This window comes from Fistularia commersonii, chromosome 21 (assembly GCF_037954325.1).
Source record: "Fistularia commersonii isolate RoL2024-O1a breed Wild chromosome 21, RoL_Fcom_v1.0, whole genome shotgun sequence".
Taxonomy (NCBI): domain Eukaryota; kingdom Metazoa; phylum Chordata; class Actinopteri; order Syngnathiformes; family Fistulariidae; genus Fistularia; species Fistularia commersonii.
This window is the reverse complement of record NC_141304.1, coordinates 10,291,351-10,310,132: the sequence shown is the minus strand read 5'-3', so window position 1 is coordinate 10,310,132 and position 18,782 is coordinate 10,291,351. Positions and strand designations below refer to the sequence as shown.

Here is an 18,782-nt window from a genome sequence, read left to right as displayed (position 1 = left end):
GAAACTGTTGCTTGATAAACCTATGTGTGAAACGGTTGCACACCTAAGCCGCTTCTTGTTTTAACAGTAAGACGGTTCAATTTCTCAGAATTCTACTCTCTTAAGCAGGGGTGGGCTATTAATTGTTACAAGGCGCTATATGAGAAACCGAATGCTGTTGGAGGGCCGAAACAACGATAACAGGAAATTAAGTCATGTGTGGAACATGAACAGAACACATTTTTTGTCATTGTCTTTGGAGGTTCTCAGACACCCAGGTTGTGGTGAGATCTTGTTGAAAAAGTTGCTTCTTTGCCGTCGATGAACGACACCCCTGTCAAGATAACAAGATAATAAGATAACAAGATAACTTAGGCCGAGTTTCTGCCGCTCAACTCTTCCATTCGCGTAATGAGCCATCATAACCTGGACCAAAACCCTGGCAGTTATATTCGGAAACTCCCCACAGGTCATCAGAACTGAAGAAGCCTCTAGGATGAGGGGTGTGATGTCCTGAAGTGAAGAAATTCAGGTCTTGGACGTAAAATGCCCAGGTCTGCTCTAAAAGGATTATAGATTAGTTTTGCGTTGACGTGTCTCCCTTTTTCCCTTTTCCCTTTTTTTTTGTACATTGTTAAATGTACAATATCGCTGTCCTAATGCAACCTCAGGGCAGCACAGCCCATGGTCTCCCTGAGCCAGTCCCAAGCCTGGACAAATTCAGATGCTTGCATCAGGAAGGGAATCCAGCGTAAAACTATGGCCAAAACAAAATGTGCAAATCAAAGCTAAATATCTCATATGATTGATATGATCTCATGTGATGGGCCAGTATGAAATTTGCATACTGGGCCAACAGGTGCACCTCAGAAGCCACAGCCACATATCTGTAGTTGCTACTGTAAAAAGAGAACCAAAGTTTTGGTGTGAAACCTGTTTGAGTTTTTTTATTATCACCGTCAAGAGTTTGATTTAGATCCATTAGATCTGATCAGTACATATTACATAAAATTTTACATAAAAATGGTGTGTGATTTTTTTTTTTTTTTGTAGTTTATTAATCTCTTACGGGAAATTTTTCTCATTTTTCAGTGTGTATGCAAAACGTTTCAAGGTCAATTCACCACAAAACATGTGCTGTTTTCTCCCAACAGTTGAACTGCAACTCGGACTACTGTGGGATAATGAAACCTAGATGTTTCAGGTCTTAGTAAACTCGCTATTTAGCTCAGCTCACGTGAAAAGTTAAGCAGCAGGAGAACCAGAACACAACAAACAACCTGCCCCTGTCTTGGAGTAAAATACAAACGCACGATTTTCCCTGGGGAGGCGTTTACTGACATAGTTGAATCCTTTGTCCTTCAATAAAACCCAGCGTAACATCTGCTGAATACCTTAAAACACATGTAGCAAATATAATCATTTTCGTATTTTACCATTTGCCCCTTCTGGGTTCAGTTGAAAAGGATAGATGAGAGCGGAGAAGTTGTCAGTGGAATCAGTCAAAAAAGGGGGTGTAAATAAAAAATAAATAGCTGGAAAAATGAATTTTAAAAATTAATTCAACGTTCTGGCGGAGCCTCTTCAGTCAACATGCAGAAAAGCACGCAGGTGAAAAACCAATGTGACAGAGTAGGTTGAGGAATAAGGGGGTGAACTATATTGTGGTTTCTTCACTTTTTTGGCTTGCATCTGACATACTTCTGAGGAAATGTGTTTACTTTGTCTTAGAATCTTGAATTCATTTAGTGCCATCCATTATTCTCATTTTATGGGTTCATAGAGGGACAGGATAAAAACGGATGCTTCCCTCATTAAACAGATAGCATAGAAATGAGAAAATTTAGACAAATAAAATGAACAACTACTGCTTTTCTTTTTCCTCAAACAGCTCAAAATATGATAACATCTGAACATTAACATCATCCATAATATGAAGGAACACACAGACGTGCAGAGATATCAGACAGTTTGTCTGAGGTGTCTATTTTATATCATTACTTCAATAATAATGAATGTAAATTGTATAGAACAAATCCATGATTACAGAAACATGAAAGATGAACTAAATACATTTCATATGAGGTAAAGAACAGTAGAGCACTGAAAACTGTTGGTGTTGACCTTTATACTTCAGGTAAGGATAGGCAAGGTAAGGTAAGTTATGATAAGGTGAGGTGAAGTGAGGTCAGATTTAATTTATATGGGGCCATGGAGAGCACGTCCAGACCAAACTCTCAAGTGATTGACAGAAACCAAACATTAATGTGTATTTTTTTTTACATCTATGTTAGCAGTTACTGTTGCCGACTTCTTAAAATACATAACTGCCCAAGTCATTTTTTTCAAGTTATTCAGAAAACACACAAAAAAATGGAGCCATATGCGGAATAAATAATTATCTTAAGTGACAATATGTTTAACAATTATTATAATAAAATTACTTTTTTTTGCAGATTAGGGTCTTTTTTTAATTACCATTCAGCCTCTTTTTCTCTTATATTTTGAGATTATTATTCACTTATTTTATGGTTTTTGAACTAAGATTTCTGATGTCTCCTTTATCGCGATGTCTATGTGTTTGCTTTGCAAGTTTTCACTTTTCACTCTTTTACAATATTTTCATTTAATTACTCTGTGAATTAATTACTCATTTAATTACTCTGTGTTTGTGATTTTTAGTTTTTATGTATTTATCGTTTCGAAACAATTTAATCTGTTACTAAACAGAATTAAAATCAGAAACAACTCCTTAAATCTGTTCTAAAAATCAAGTTTCAATTACTCACAAATCTGCTTATGATCATGAGGACATTCAATCACTGCACTCACATTAGGGCTGCAGTTGCAAGTCTTTTATTATCATCCAGTGCTTTGCAATTATGTTCAGACAATAAAGATAACAATGATAAAAAAATAGAAAACACAAACAAGTGCAAACTTTCCTGGAGCATCCAGGTTCAAATGTCATTTGCAGTGGGAGTGCAAAGTTGACCTGCCACTCAGAGCAGGAAGCAGGACCATATATATATATTTATATAGTATATACAGGACTGTCTCAGAAAATTACAATATTGTGATAGAGTTCTTTAACTTCTGCAATGCAATTAAAAAATACTAAAATGACTTTTTCATCATATTCTAATATTTTGAGATAGGATTTTTGAGTTTTCTTAAGATGTAAGCCATAATCAGCAATATTAAAATAATAAAAGGCTTGCAATATTTCAGTTTATTTGTAATGAATCCAGAATGTATGACATGTTTGTGTTTGTAATTGCATTACAGAAGATAAAGAACTTTATCACAATATTCTAATTTACTGAGACAGTCCTATACTATATAGCATATGGTATATAGTATGTACTACATTCTACATAGTATATACCATATACTATATAGTCTTTGGTATATAGTCTCTCTCTCTCTCTCTCTCTCTTCATATATATATATACACAAATAATATTTTCACTTGAGATGACACTGGAAAAGGTCCAAATAATATGAGAATCTCTTCAGTCTTTTCTGTCTTTTGCGTTCCAAGAATGAGGTCCATAGAGTCTGTCAGGCCGTCAGCGTCCAGCGGAGAATCAGCCACCTCGTTTTTGTCGCCCCTAATCAACGCCCATGACCTCTGACCTTTGGGGAACCCAAATGCTCCTCCAGCGGTTCACATTTGAAGCAACGTAAATAAATAGCTTGATGAAAAAAATAGCAATTGTATTCCACCTCCAGACATCGTGCTTACCTCGCATTGCAGATTACATTCGTATAACTCCAAACGTACATCGATAGCAAGCCAATTCATTGGCATTTTCTTTTTTAATGAAACCCCTTCATCACTTTGAGATAATTTAATACAATCTCAGTTATTTTATACTCAATATCCCGGTCTTCCCTGATTTTTTTATTTTTGTTTCCATTTTCTATCAATGCTACTATTTTTATCTGTGAGTAGGAGCAGCTGCAACAAAGAGCAATTTCCTGCTCGGAGATCAATTAAGTATTCTGATTCTATCTATCTTTCCATCCATCCATCCACTATCTATCTATTTACGTCACAAGTCATGTTTTTACTTGTTTCTACCCGACACTCGGTCGACTCACATTTTTGTGCTACTCATTTCGAAAGTCTTACTTGTTGCAGATACCTCGTTGCTATATTTGGCTTTTTTTTAACCGTGTAAAACATTTGCCAAACTCGAGACTTGCACCGAAATGTGGAATCTGGCATCGGAGTCCGAACCGCCAAAGCCCAGGGTATTCTTTTGAACTCCCCTAATGGACAGATAGTGGAATTGTCTTTTTTTTTGTTAGTCACCTCTCTTCACTGCCCAGTGACCTCTGACCCCTGGGGGAAGCGCTCCCCCAGCGTTGCGCTTTTTAAACAACGCGATAAATACCTTGATGAAAATAAAAATTGTATTCCACTTTCCAATGTCCATTTGACGTATTTGCGTCATCGAACTGCAAAAATACTTAAATACCGAGTCATTTCGTTGGCACTTTTTTCTTCATCCCCTTCAGATAATTTGATGCAATCTTAATTTTTTTGATCAATATTGGGGTCCAACCTCGGCACCCACTTAGCTGTGCCTCGACTCCGTGGGTCTGAAGTAGGCTACGGCGCCCCTGCGGCGCATCAGACCCACGCGGAGGCGCCGCAGCCGCTCCACGAACGCGTCGTTGCCCACGACATAGATGAGCGGGTTCAGCGCGCTATTGAGACACGCAAGGCCCCTGCCCACCTGGTGCGCCACGTACACGTGCGTGAACCTCTCGTGGCACACGCCGTCGAGTTTTTGGATCCTGACGCTCAGGTTGAGGTTGCGAAACAGGTGGTACGGGACGAAACACACGGAGAAAAGAATCACGAGGATCACGACCAGCGTGAGGCAGCGCTGCTTCAACACCGGATCCACGTTGGGGTTCCGCGCCAGGACGAACACGACGTGACCGTAGCATAGCAGCGTGACGAGAAGCGGGATCGCGAAGCCCGTGACAGTCCACGCCACGCTGTAGGACAGGTACCTCCTCACCTGGCTGTTCGAGGCGGTGTCGAAACACGACTGCGGCTTGTCCGCGTCCTGCTTCTCGAAGAACATGTCCGGCAGGATCTGCGCGCACACCAGCGTCCACATCACGCCGCTCACGGCCACGGAGTATCGCGTCCGGATCTTGCCGTTCACGCGCATGGGGTGCACGATACCCAGGTAGCGGTACACGCTGATGCACGTCAGGAAGGCGATGCTGCCGTAGAGGTTGAGGTTGAAGAAGAAGCGCGTCACCTTGCAGAAGGTCTGGCCGAACAGCCACTTGCTGCCCTGCGCGTAATAGTGCACGAGGAAGGGCAGCGTGGAAAGGTAGAGGAGATCCGCCACGCCCAAGTTCAGCATGAACACGTTGATGTTCCCGATGTTTTTCCAGCCCACGTACACGCTGCGCAGACCCCACGCGTTGGACAGGACGCCGATCACGAACACCGTGATGAACACCGACGGCAGGAAGGCGTGCGTGAAGCCGAGGTTGATGGAGCCGCAGGTGCCGGGGACGTCTCCCACGCCGCTGCTGTTCGCGGACATGTCCACGTTCAGAGGACGTCCCGTCCCGGCCCGTGGGGTTCTCACACCTTCGCGTGGAATCGCGGCGACGCGAGTCGGGCTGGGAAATGCGATAAAGACAGCGCGCTGCTCCGGAGTACGCGGCGCGTCCCCGCCCACTCGCGACGCGTCACTGATATCCTCCTATCTTATCTTAACTGTGACAACTCCCACAGTCAACCGAGTCATATTTTTGTGCAACTCATTTCCAGAGTCTTACTTGTTGCCACTGTTTCCCTGCACAATGTGCGGCTTTTTAAATGCGTAAAACATTTGCAGAAGTCAGACTTGCACTTAAATGTGGAATCTGGCAGTCGGAGTCTGAACCCCTAAAGACCAGGGCATTGTTTTGAGCGCGTCTGGTGGGCAGATTGTGAAATTGCAGGCCCGGTACCACCATCTGACCCGGACCTGTAGACTCAAATCACTTACTTTGAGGTGTATGAAAAAAAAAAAAAAAAAAAAGACCCATTTATTGATGTATACTAATACATTTTGTTAGACTACTGTAACGCTTTAGTCAGGGAAACACCCGGGTGACGGTAAAACGTCTGTTTAATGAGTAATAGTTGTTGCCGCCACAGGAGCATGCAATACAACTAACTGTTCACGCTCAATTCCAGGTAAAAATAAGCAACAGAATTCATTGTGGCCCAAACCACACCCACATAATTCCCAGCAACCCCAAAATTCCACAGAAAACAAGCATCGCTATAAACCCAGACATTCGTGACTCGCTATAATACTTTGAATATTTAAAGAAAGTGAGCGTTTCGGTTATTTTATCATGGCTAACATATGCAAGGGTTGAACATGCATTCAGGAACCTGGACACTCAAGAATGTAGGGGAGATCCTCATTTATGACACTGCCGTGCACCATGTGGGAAGAACGATGATTTCTACTAGTTTTGTCAATTCTCTGGGATTTTCTGGGAGATTGAGTTGACGTAAACAATTTTAATTTTTTGGCGAAACAGAAATAAACGCCTACAGCGCTGTCTCCCCGAGTCACGAGGCTTTATATTTTTGTTTTGCTTTGTTTTGTTAAGGTCAGTTTCCGGGAAATTCTCCAGTGGAATTCGTGATGTTGTTCTTTGGAGCCTCGATTGCCTCAGTGGAGATGGAAGCGATTGTGACCTGAGCTTGGGAGAATGTTGCATTTCTGCCGAGTATTTTAAATAGTGCAGTCCAGACCTGCTCATGAGACAACTGTAGTGTGATCTGGTGCCATGAAAATAAAATCTGACTTGCTTTGACTTGTATAGAGTTTTCGTGTGTATTGGAATCTGGCAAGCAAATACATTTGGTTTGCGTCGACCCACAGTTGCCAATGAGACTGCTTAGGACACTGACAAAGAAGTTTACTGCCATGGCTGACATTTATTACACCACAATACAGCAGAAATAACATCTACTCAAGTCTCGCCAAGCAGCGTTAGCATTGATTAATACCGCAATATAGACATATGTCAGACTTTAACAGACGTAATATCATCGATAATAATGGAAAAAAATAAAGATAATTATTCAGAGCATAAAGTTGGGAAGTGCTTTGAATAAAATGTTGGAGTTATTAATAAATAATACATTATTGGACTCACAGTAAGAGCGCCGTCTCCCTTATTTCATATGATGTGGCACCGTACAATATCTAGTTAAATGAATTATTTTTCTTGTATTTGCATAATTTTTCTTAAACTCGTTCTCGACTTCCATGACTTGACATCTTGATGGGAAGAAACACCCGCTGTTAGAGCGCTTGCGTTTCAAAGTAATACAATTTCTGAAAATAAGTACTCAAGACTTGGGCCCAAGTTTGGTATGTAACAAGCTTAATTTGGGTCTAAGTGTATAAAAAATGTTTTTTGATTCATTATATTTGTTTCACTACAGAGTAGAAAAGCGTAGCATTGCCGCTAGTAAGGAATGTCCCATCTTTTTGAGATTGGACTGGTTGCCAACCAGCCATCTCCTGCTGCAAGTTTACACCAGACTTGGTTTCAACCTAGAATTTTGGACCACTAAAATGAAATATCCATACGTGGACTCTACCGAGTTGTTGATTGGCCTCATGGCCACTGTTTGTGTTCTCAGGACCACACACACACACACACACACACACACACACACACACACACACACACACACACAGACACACACAGACACACACACAGACACACACACAGACACACACACACACACACACACACACAGATCTGGAATGGAAGAGTGTAAACATTGTGTCCATGTGTCCAATGCTCTTAGTCTTCAGTAAGTAGTGCTAATACCGTTTCTGTGTCATGGTCCAATTCAACAGCCGTTGACAAAAACAGAACATTTTGGACTAAATACTCATCATGCACAAAAACTTTTTCAGGGATAATTTCTCCATCTGGTTGTAGAACTTGAAAAACACTGACCTTTGATGGAATCAAGGAAAGAAAAAAAAAAAACCACGATGCTTTGCCTTGATCGTGCATCATCTATAGAGCGATCTGTATCAGTCTTCGGGTATTTCCGGTGCAATTAGAGAAACATGTTTTGGAGGGGAATCATTCTGTAATGACTGTGCACAGGCCTTGCGCATTCTATGAGAGCGACTATTCATTTAGCATCTATTTGCTTATTTTCAAGTTGGCTTCAATTTAAAAAATGAAAAAATACTTTTAATTTCTAGTCCCTGTCCAGATCACTTTGTGCCGCCAGTTGGCTGATGCCCCGTCGGCTTTGCCTAAGGCCCATATATGGCTAATCCTGCCCAGACAGGGACAGGACTTAGCAAAGGGTGAGATGAGAGCTGCAAACTAAAACACAACCTCGGACAAGGACGCTGTGATCGGTCCTCCTGGACGCCGGTTTCCAATGTTGGTTTAAAATGTATTCCAAGAATAAATATACAGCAATAAAATCTAGAAATGAGATTCACGTATATATAATCCTCATATATTTTGTGAAAAAATATAGTAATTTTCAAAAAGGCTACAAATTGAGCGCTGGACAAGATGATCTCTGGAATTTCTGGAACACAGTACAACCAGCAGCCACATTCAAATATCTCCTTATGAGTCTAATTTTGCAGACTAAAAAGGGAAGAGGAAGGCGTACAGAGGACGGTTTGAAAAGTTGAACATGCACCAACAGTGCATGCTTGAAAATACACACACAATGTATAGTTGCATATTTAGATATACATTTTCAAACCAATGGCTATAGGGGAAAAAAAAAATCAAGATTCACATCCTGATTATTTAAAAACACTGGCTCATCCTTCTGCACTAGCGCACTAATATGAGTGCGTTTATGTCCAAATCCCCCCCCAAAAGACAGGACCTGCCTGGATATACCTGCCGGGACTCCCCCTTCCAACTCCGCGCACTCACATCCTGGGCAGGGGGCTCCTTGTGGCCCTGGCCGGGGGCGGGCGGCAGTTGGAGATGCTGCAGGAACACGACTGGACCATCACCGCCTGCTGCAGGATGAACTCGCCTTGAGGGCAACGGAAAACAATCCGCACCACCTTGGTGTGCGAGGGGATGCAGCAACTGCCGTCGGGGCAGGTGGGGGTACAGAACTTGGGCCGGTACGCTCTGGTGCTCCAGCAGCCCCGGTGTTCCAGCTTAACGGGGACGGGGGAGATGTAGTGGCTCTCGCACATCCCAGACCTCTGCAACACACAAAGGAGGGAATGTTATTATCTGGTATCAGCTGTGCCCTCTCACATAGCAAAGAAAAGCATCACTGTCTTTCTTGTAGGGGCCATAATACGCAGGAAACAGTTTAAATTGCGACTGCACACAGATTTATGAAGCCTCACACACAGTACATGCGATTGTGCTTCATAACTTGATCATTGTTTACATGAGGAATAACATCCAGTCTGGAAATAGCTGTAAATGGCGGGTCGGCCTGTTCGAATGGGCTTATTTATATTTTACCTGCCTATGAGATCATTGCATTCAGAATTAGACTCTGGCTCTTAGTCGCCTTACATGAAATATACTTTACCTGATTATATATAGTATAATTAGATAACACATATGATAATCTTAAAATGCTATTTTTTTTAAATCCATAATCTTTTCCCCTAGTCTTGATGACATGGGTTTAAGTGTTTGAATGGAACATATGACTGGTCAGTCTATTCCTGACTGACACCACCAGCTCCAGATACTTCTCTTCCCTTTTTTTTAATTTGAGCCCTATGTATTTCCAATTTCATCCGGGACAAGACAGGGTGAGTATGCCTGGCTCGCGTGATGATGAGTGTAAAGTTTGACACGAACGGTCTCCGTTAACTGGCTTGTGAATGCAGTTTAACTGAAACCACCATTTAATTGCCAAATAAAGCAGATCTTAAAATTCAGATGAGGGGATAAAAAAGGTACATGTGTTTTGTGTGTTTGGGCGATTGCTCTGTGACTGACCATCTGGAGCCTCTGTAAACCAGGCGGCGCGGCCTGGCACGGTCTGACGTGGCACAATCTGGTCTCGGTCTGCAGACGACAAGCCCAGTTCCTGTTGGAGCTGCGGGTGGAGACACCTGGACCGCAGCTGTGGGAGCAGGGGCTCCAGGCCGTGGTCAGCTCGATACAGTTGGATATCGGGCTGGACAGCCCGCCGCTGTAGTCCTGACGCACCTGCTCAGCTGGAAAGGAATATATTATAGCTGGATAAGGGGGAAAAAATTAAATCATCCCGAAATGTGTTGAAAGTGGTATTTACGCAGCAGACTGTTACCCCCCGCGTTCTAAGGGGAACTAATACGAGATCATACGGATCATATCTGCCGTTACTCTAAAACCCCCCGCACCTTAACTCTTTTTATGGACTTTAAAATAACCTTGTTACCTTGTCATAACATGTTGTTGGGTGTGATATTATATAAAGTTTTTGCACTTCTGTGCCGTGGATCCTAGAGAAACGCTATTTAAATCCTCTTTATTTATGAAACCTATGGCGGTATTGACAATAAATTTGACTTTGACTTGACTATAAAGCTCTGGGAAGAACTCATCGAACACTCGCACCCACTCAGATCTTTACCATTGTTTTTTGTTTTTTTTTGCATATTAAAGCTGTTGTGGCATGTTGGGCAAATTGGTGGGTGGATTTTTCTTAAACACCTCGATTTTATTCGCCTGTGACTGTGATCTAATTTACTGAAGTATGTAATTCTCATATAGGTGCGGTGCATTAATCCACATTGCCCCTGTTTAAAGACCGGTTGGATTGGATTACTGCAATGTTTGTCCAATAAATGAAACTAATTATGAGGTTAACCAGTGTTAAGTTTTCAGTGAAATTCTGTGGTAGGGCAAATAAAGAACACTTCATTGTTAATATAAGATGCTTTTCTTGTACTTAACTATATGATCTCCAACTCAGCACATTGCTCTCATAGCATTTCAGCTATCGCCATGTAACTGTTAGCGCGAATGGTATTTTAAGTAACAGACCCCTGTTCCCCTCAACCCTCATATTCACATCCTTGTCTTCCATCTCTCTCTTTTTACCCCGGCTTGTACCCCGGCAGAAGGCCGTCCAAATCGAGCTGGGATTGTCTTCAGAGTAAAGTTTTTCTTGGACGAACCGCTGTCGCCAAGTGCTTGCTCATACGAGAATATTTGATTTCTGTCAATCATTTTAAAGGGTGTGGTCCGGACCTGCTCTGCGTGTAAAGTTTCATGAGACAACTGTTGTGATTTAGCACCACATGAATAAAATCTGACACGACTTGTTCAGGCTGTCTGGATGTAAACTGCAGTTTGAGGTCAGCCAACTGTAAATAATGCTCACAAGGGTTTCGTTTGTTTTTTAATTCGCATCAAAAGGCGACTTTTGCGACTTTAAAATCTGTCTCAAGACAACCCTCAACACACCTGATTTAAAGATGCAAGGATTTGATAACTTCTTAGGCATCTGTGAAGGGTGTCTTAGGATGATACAGGTTTTCAGTTGTGCATGAAAACCAAGAGTGGGGATTACAGATATTAAAAGATAAACCTTTTAATATATCTCATGGAGTATTTACATTTGGAGATGGAAGAATAGCTGCTGAATCTACGGAGGGTGTGAAATATGATTTAACAGAGAATAACCAGCATATTCATACTGCGAATGATGATTAATCTGCTCATAAAACCAAGCTAACGTACTATCTACTCCTATGGAGCAAGCTAACGGTTGCTATCAGGGGCAAATATTGGGTGGACATACGGTGAAAATCCAGCAATAAATCCATGCAGAAGACGCGAGGTACGATTTCATACCCTTTCGTGAGTCGTTCTAGGCCTACATGTTGAAGCAAGCATTCAATCACTGATATTAGATGTTCTGTCTGCGGGTTCTCTGTGTTGCTATGGAAGCAATCAGTCGTGCTACCTGAGGCCAGATTGGAGGGAATACCGTTGTCTGCACCGCCACACCTCCATTCTCTGCAGCAGCGTCCCGGCAGCCGCACCAGCCGCGGGTTCGGGCAATTGTCGGGCACCTGGAGGTCGTCGCTGCACAGGTTCACGCAGGTTAGGCCCCCGCCCAGGCAGCGGCAGCGCTGGGAACAAGAGGGCTGAAATAGCTGACCCTCCTCCAGGAGCACGCCGTTCATTTCGCAGCCCAGCTCGTCCCGGCCTGGTGGAAACGCAGGAAGGATCGTTTCAGGCTTTGTCACATGACAAGTGCTGTCTTAGAATTTCTCTGGAACTCCACAACCTGCCGAAATGAATAGTCATTAATGTCTGGCGAGAGAACTTGAAGCAACATGTTGCAGAAACAAAACTTTCCTCACCACAAGTAAAGTTGAATATTTTCATGTCAGTTGTGATCTAAAAGACATTAGTGTGAAATTCCAGACTTTTGCAAGAAATTAGTGAACAAATTTGCTTTTTTTCCAGCAATGAATTGCCTAACAATCTGGTAGAAAACAGGTGGAGTTTTGGTATTTTTACTGCAGTGGAGGAGTTTAGCACTTCTCCCACTGTATTTTCAGGCTCCATTTTAAACAAATAGTGATGTTAATAGTAATTATAATAATTATGTCTGTACTGGGTGTGTTCGCACCAACACACAAGCCCGGATCCCCGGGGAAGCTCGCGCTGTAGTCACACTGCAGGCCTTGCTGAGCGTCGCAGGGCATCCGGTCACTGCAGGAGTCGCCCCTCTGCCTGGCGCAAACCTGGCAGCATCCGCAGCTGTCCCATGCCACTTGGATCCCCGGCGGGCAGCGTGGCACGGTGGGTGGGCACTGACACGGTCCGGGACACAACTGGCACCAAACCTGAAGTCAGTTACATAAGTACTGCAGTGACTCACTTCCATTAAGTGTAGACAAGCCCGATGGCGGGTTCAGCTCTGAGAGGTTTTGTTCAACTCCAAACACCTCACCGACTATTTTTTACATCCCAGTTTATGTGTCGGTACATGAAGCATGGATTACACATTAGTTAGTCCGTTCCAGAACACTATCCTCCCCTGAGCTACTACCCCGCATTTCCTCCTTTTTTCTCCTTGTGTGTCTTACAGATTGTGAAGCCTTTTGAGACAAACTTTTGATACTGTTTGGTAAAAAGATACTTACCTTAGTTAATGGTTGGACACAATATCAACTTATATTGCAATATTACCACTTTTTTTGCACTAACATCTGCCATTGTATAAAACAAAACATAAACATCATGCTGCTATTGTGCCACATACCAATATGGTGTTACATGCTGGCCTTTTGCACTAAACTGTTCAAAGAAACAAACAATAAAAAAAACCCTCTGCTGCTACTCTATATTCAAATTACATATATTTATACATTCCAGTCTCCATGCTGTCAAATGTCCGTCATCTTCTCACCTTACCAATAGTTTGCTTCTGTGTGCACTACCTTATAGTTTAATTTTAACTGTTAATGTAATTGTGCACTTTACTGTTTAATTTGCACTCTATTATTATCATTTTGTTAATTTCATGTCAGAGATTGAGATTGTGAGAAATGTCTAGTACATGTGGGGAAACTGACTTTGACTTTGACTTAAGAGGTATTTTGTTGAACTGTGATTAAGTATTGCTGTTTATTTAAGTAATGAAAATTGTAGTTCATATACATACATAAGCGTCTGGTAGCAATCTGAAAATATCATATATAATATAAGTCAGTTCATAAAATCAACTTTAGCAATCAGTCAAAAAAATTGGAAAAGCGTCACAGATGTGACACAAAATTCAGTTAAAGAATTGTGGCAAATATCATAAAAGCAAAAATCTAGAAATATAAATACGGAAATAGAATATATTAATAAAGTTTAAAAAAGTCTCAAAATCTATAGGAATCAAATCACATGCAGCAATATAAAATAAAATAAAATAAAAATGACCAAGAGATGATGTGCAAATCAGTTGACAGGGATGTATAGAAAATTGAAATAAATGATTAAATAAAGTAATTGAACAATCAAAGTAAAATTTCTGGAAATAAATCAAAAAATCAATTTTAGGTAAACAATATGGTTCTGAATATTCTGAAAAAAATCCCTTTTAGATAACATAATGATGCAGATACGTCTTAATTCTTGCAATAAAACTTGAAGCTACGTTACATATATGAGAGATTTCAGCAAGACCGGGGACTGAAAAAGAAAGGAAAAGAAACACACAGGAAAAAGGCCCTTCTCAGGAGACCTAGTTTTCGCTTCAGGTCAATCATATGGAGCAGCATGAAGGACCATGAAAAAAGGAAACACGTTCTGTCATCTGACTGTTATCAGTCTTTCACAGGTTCATTGTCTGACAATGAACGGGAAGCATACGTTTTAAACAATCAAAGTATCTGATGGGCTTGTAGTAACACATTTTTCTGGTTTGATTCATGTTTTGGTCACGTCTAACGCGTTCACCATCAGGTAGACGTGACCTGACCTTGAACTGATGCCAACACATTAATCATGTTTGAACTGAAGTCTTTCAAATCTGAATTAAAATATTTCTGCTGTTAAATAATCATTGATCTGAGGTCTTTTTGATGGTTTATTTGCCTCTTTCTGATATTGAACAGATGTCTTTGTGGAATGAAATCCTCCCAATTTCCCATTGTGTTTATTGTTCTAGTTTATATTGACATCTTATTAGAGGCCAAACTGAGATGGTTTGGGAGGAGGGATAGTGAATGTATTGGTAGACGGATGCTGGAATTGGAGCTGCAAGGCAGGAGGTCTAGAGGAAGACCAAAGAGAAGATTTATGGACGTAGTGAGAGGAAATGAAGGTAGTTGGTGTGAGAGAGGAGGATACAGAAATGGTTGATTCGCTGTGGTGACCCCTGAAGGGAAAAGCCAAAAGGAGAAAAAGATTGAAATCTTATTGTGACATTTATTATTATTGATGATTTCAAGTCTGCCTGATGTTTAATCAATGTCCAGGCACAAATTTAAAAATATAATATTTTGAAAGTAGCTCTGCTTCGATGACTAAAGCTCCTCTGATTTACCAACATCAGAATTGCTGATGTGTCTAAATGGCGGCATCCAGTGGACAAAATACAAAATTCCAAAATAAGCACCTGCCTCCTTTACCCCTAAATTGTTGTAAAACAGAATCTCCCGTTGACTGTTTTCATAAATATTTTTTGCCAAAATTTGCAGTTTTCGATTTTACTTATTTTTACGATTTAAAGTACCTTTTGGTCTGGATGACCATGTGGATATAGTCACTCGTTCACCCGCCGTCCATATTTAAAAACATGTTATTTACGAAAGATTATTTTTTAGATCCAATTTTTTTATCTATACTACATAGGGAAAAACGCCAGATGTCAATGCAAATTTTACTGAAATAAGATTAGACCTCAGCAAATAATGACTAACAAATAATCAAGAAATTACTTAATTTAATCACTCAATAAATTAAAAAGAGAAAAAAATAATCACATATTAACCATTACAAAATCTGCCAAAATCAACAAAAAAAAAAACAAAAAACAAAAAACAAAAACAAAAAAAACGAAGAAAACAGAGGTGTCAAAGGAATCTTTGAAATTAGGAGGAGGCTATTTTGACATCACAAACTTTAAACAGAGAAAGAAGTTGCATTAAAGTCAAAATTTCAGAGAGGTGAGATTAGAATCCACCAAATGAACCTTTATCTTAAAAAAGGATCAAAACTGAAAATGTGCAAAAACATACAAATAGATTTTCCAGATATCACGCCACACTCAGCAAGAGATTATACTGCCGATAACAGAGAGGAATTGAGTCAAAATAAACTTCAATTGTGGATAAAATACTATATAACTATAATGCTATATACTATAATACTATAAAATACTATAAAATCCAAAATGTTCACCCTGAAATAACCCAGAAACAGGTGACTATGATTTTTTTTTTTTTTTAAAGGATCTTCTATACAGTGAACTGAAGGAGATCCGTCACTCTCAGCCGTTGTTACTGTACCTCCTCCACACGTCTGGTAAGGGCAGAAGATACCGACGTCTCACCTGGGGAGTCAGGAGACACAACACAAGGGAGCAGAGCCTCATCACGCTTCTGTTGTCCATCCTCCTCCTCCTCTGTTCTGGTCTCCCTTCTGCTCGTCATGGATTTTATCGGAGCTGCCCGCCTCCTTGCGTTTACGGTCCAGGTCTGATGCCATGTGTTCCTCTGACATAAACAGTCACAGGAGAAGAACATTTCCCAGGACCGTATCCACATTCCGTCTACTTTCCATTCGTCCCAGCGCCAACATCCCATATTGGATTTTAATGATTGGAAACATTACTTTTATTGCACCTTATTTTTCCCTTCTTTTCCCTTTCTCTGTCTGGGTCAGATGATTCTGTTCACATATCCAGTGGGACCCCTTAAGATTAAGGCATCAACTCTTTTTGTCCAAGGGATCTTTTATTATTTAGCAATGATGCATATTTTTGTTTGGGTTCAGGAATGGCGCTCAGGATTGCTGATATATTCAGAAGAAGGAAAAAAAATGCCCTTTAGACTTTTAAGGAGAGCTTTTTTGTTTCAATTTACCACAGATAAAACTACACCGCTGATTGAAGTTTTTCAGTCTAAAACCAAAGTTTGGAATCCGTTCAGCTATTTTCCCCAATTTTAGTCCTGTCTTGCCAAGAAAAATCTTTTCCTGGATTCTGAAATCATTTGTGCAGGTTTGGAAGTCTTTGTTTTTGTTTGGTACTGTTGTGCGTGTTTATTACCGGTCACTGGTCGATCGCAGGGCCAAATATAAAGACATACGACCATTCACCCTCTCATTCTATCAATCAAAGGTCTCCCATTAACCTACTGCCTGTTTTTGGACTTCAGGAGGAAACTGGAGAATCTGGCAGAAACCCACAGAGGCTTGGGGAGAACACAAACATTCCACACAAAAAGTGCCACTGTCGGAATGGAGCCAGAGGACCTTTTGTTGTGAAGCAAAAGAGCTAAAAAGGAAAAAAGTGAGAAGAAAGATACCATGAATGAATGCATACAGTTGTTCCTATTATCAGGATAAGATGACAGTAGCTAAAAGTGGAAAATGACAATGTACAAAACATTTATGGCTGATTTTGATAAGGACCTTTTTTCATCCCTTTCAGAAATTTAAAGATTTAGTTTCAAAAGACAGAGACAGCCGAACCCCTGTATGCTAAATCATCCATCACGGAAATAAATCAGCGACTAGTATTGAGTGAATGCAAATAAACTGCAACTATATGATCGAGCAGGCTGTCACAACCACAGAAACCCAGGAAGCTGGCCTGTGCGTACCCTTCCTCGTGAATTGTCTGCAACTTTCATCTCTCCAACAGAGCTGGGGATTCCTGCAACATGACGTTGCCAAAGTGAGTTTTGTCAACAAAAATGTGTGCAGGCAAGTGAGAAGTGCAGGCAGTCTTTCAGTCATTACATCATAGGAGTACAGCGTAGTTACGGTTATTTGAGTCGCATTTTTCATTTAACTCTTTCAGTCATAATGTTTATGTGTAATATAATTTCATAGGGACGGCACGGTGGTGCAATGGTTAGCGCTTCACAGCATGAAGTACCCTGGTTTGATTCCGCCAAGGGGACCTTTCTGCGTGGAGTTTGTATGCTCTCCCCGTGTTTGTGTGGTTTCTCCGGTCTCCTCCCACAGTATAAAAATATGCAGCAGGTTAATTGGAAAAAAAAATGGGAAAATTGCCCTGAATGAGTGAGTGAGTGAATGTTGTCTGTCTTTGTATGCGGCCCTGGCGACCAGCCCAGGGTGTACCCTGCCTCTCACACAGTGACAGCTGGGATAGGCTCTAGCATGTGCAGGATTAGCGGCAGAAGATGGATGGATGGATAACATCATATCATTAAAATCCTCAATGCTTTGGCATAAAAGGGATAAATGCATATTGTCACTTTCTAAAAATAATTCCCCATATAATATCTAATTTTTTTCCCCAAATCAACTCCTTATTCAACACATGGCACAGTGTTTTGTTTTTTCAGAAATACTTGAAAAAAACTGTTTGAGGCAATTATTTTACAAAGGCGACAATAAGTGACAGAGGAATTGAAGGTGGGAGTCAACTTTGAGCCTATATTAGTTTGCTATGGTGATGGACAGGCTGACAGATGAGATTAGACAGGAATCTCCCTGGATTATGATGTTTGCAGATGACACTTTGAGCCGTAGTGATAGCAGGGAGCGGGCGTAGGATAATCTACAGCGGTTGAGGTATGACCTGAAAAGGAGATCAGGATGGTGGTTCTCTTTGGGAGTGAAGAGGATGGATAGGATCAGGAATGTGTCCAACAAAGGGACAGCACGTATTAGAGATGAAGCCAGTCTAGGATTGTTTGGACATGCACAGAGGAGGGATGGCGCACATGTTGGTCGTTAGACCAAAGATGGAAGAGAAGATTTATGGATGGAGTAAAAAGGAACTGTTGATTGGTGTGAGAGAAGAGGATTAATAGAAGGTAGAGGGTTAGATGGTGGCGGATGATTCGCCAGGGCGACCCCTCGAGCCAGAGGCCGTAAGGAAAAGAAAAGCTTAAAAGTGGAAAACAGCGACCCACTTCTCACCCCAGTTGTTTTATTTTGTGTTTAACTCTGTTTGATTTCAAATGATTTGATTCAGGTCCACTCGCCTGGTCTTTCGAACTGTTTGTAATTGATCCAAACTAAAACTAAACACAGCTGAATTGTGATTTTACTTCTACCCTGTGGTGAACTTGAGAACAACA

At 41.1% G+C, this 18,782-nt stretch overlaps 2 protein-coding genes across 3 annotated transcripts; both read right to left on the bottom strand.

The window, feature by feature from the left end:
• Positions 1–2,823: 2,823 nt before the first annotated feature.
• On the bottom strand, positions 2,824–5,635 carry LOC147222254 (P2Y purinoceptor 1-like). The gene has a single exon (XM_086168305.1). The coding sequence runs from the start codon at positions 5,559–5,561 to the stop codon at positions 4,566–4,568; it is 996 nt and encodes a 331-aa protein (XP_086024431.1). The 5' UTR covers positions 5,562–5,635; the 3' UTR covers positions 2,824–4,565.
• Positions 5,636–6,941: 1,306 nt separating this feature from the next.
• On the bottom strand, positions 6,942–16,175 carry LOC147222253 (CCN family member 5-like). 2 transcript variants are annotated; one of them, XM_086168757.1, is made up of 5 exons: positions 16,058–16,175; positions 12,638–12,854; positions 11,963–12,208; positions 10,006–10,226; positions 6,942–9,245 (listed from the first exon to the last, which is right to left on the bottom strand). In XM_086168757.1, exons 1-5 carry the CDS (start codon positions 16,115–16,117, stop codon positions 8,958–8,960), a joined length of 1,032 nt encoding a protein of 343 aa, XP_086024883.1. In that variant the 5' UTR covers positions 16,118–16,175; the 3' UTR covers positions 6,942–8,957. The 2 variants fall into 2 exon arrangements, with proteins under 2 accessions (XP_086024883.1, XP_086024884.1); XM_086168758.1 differs by having other exon boundaries at positions 8,845–9,245; positions 11,987–12,208.
• Between the last annotated feature and the right edge of the window lie 2,607 nt (positions 16,176–18,782).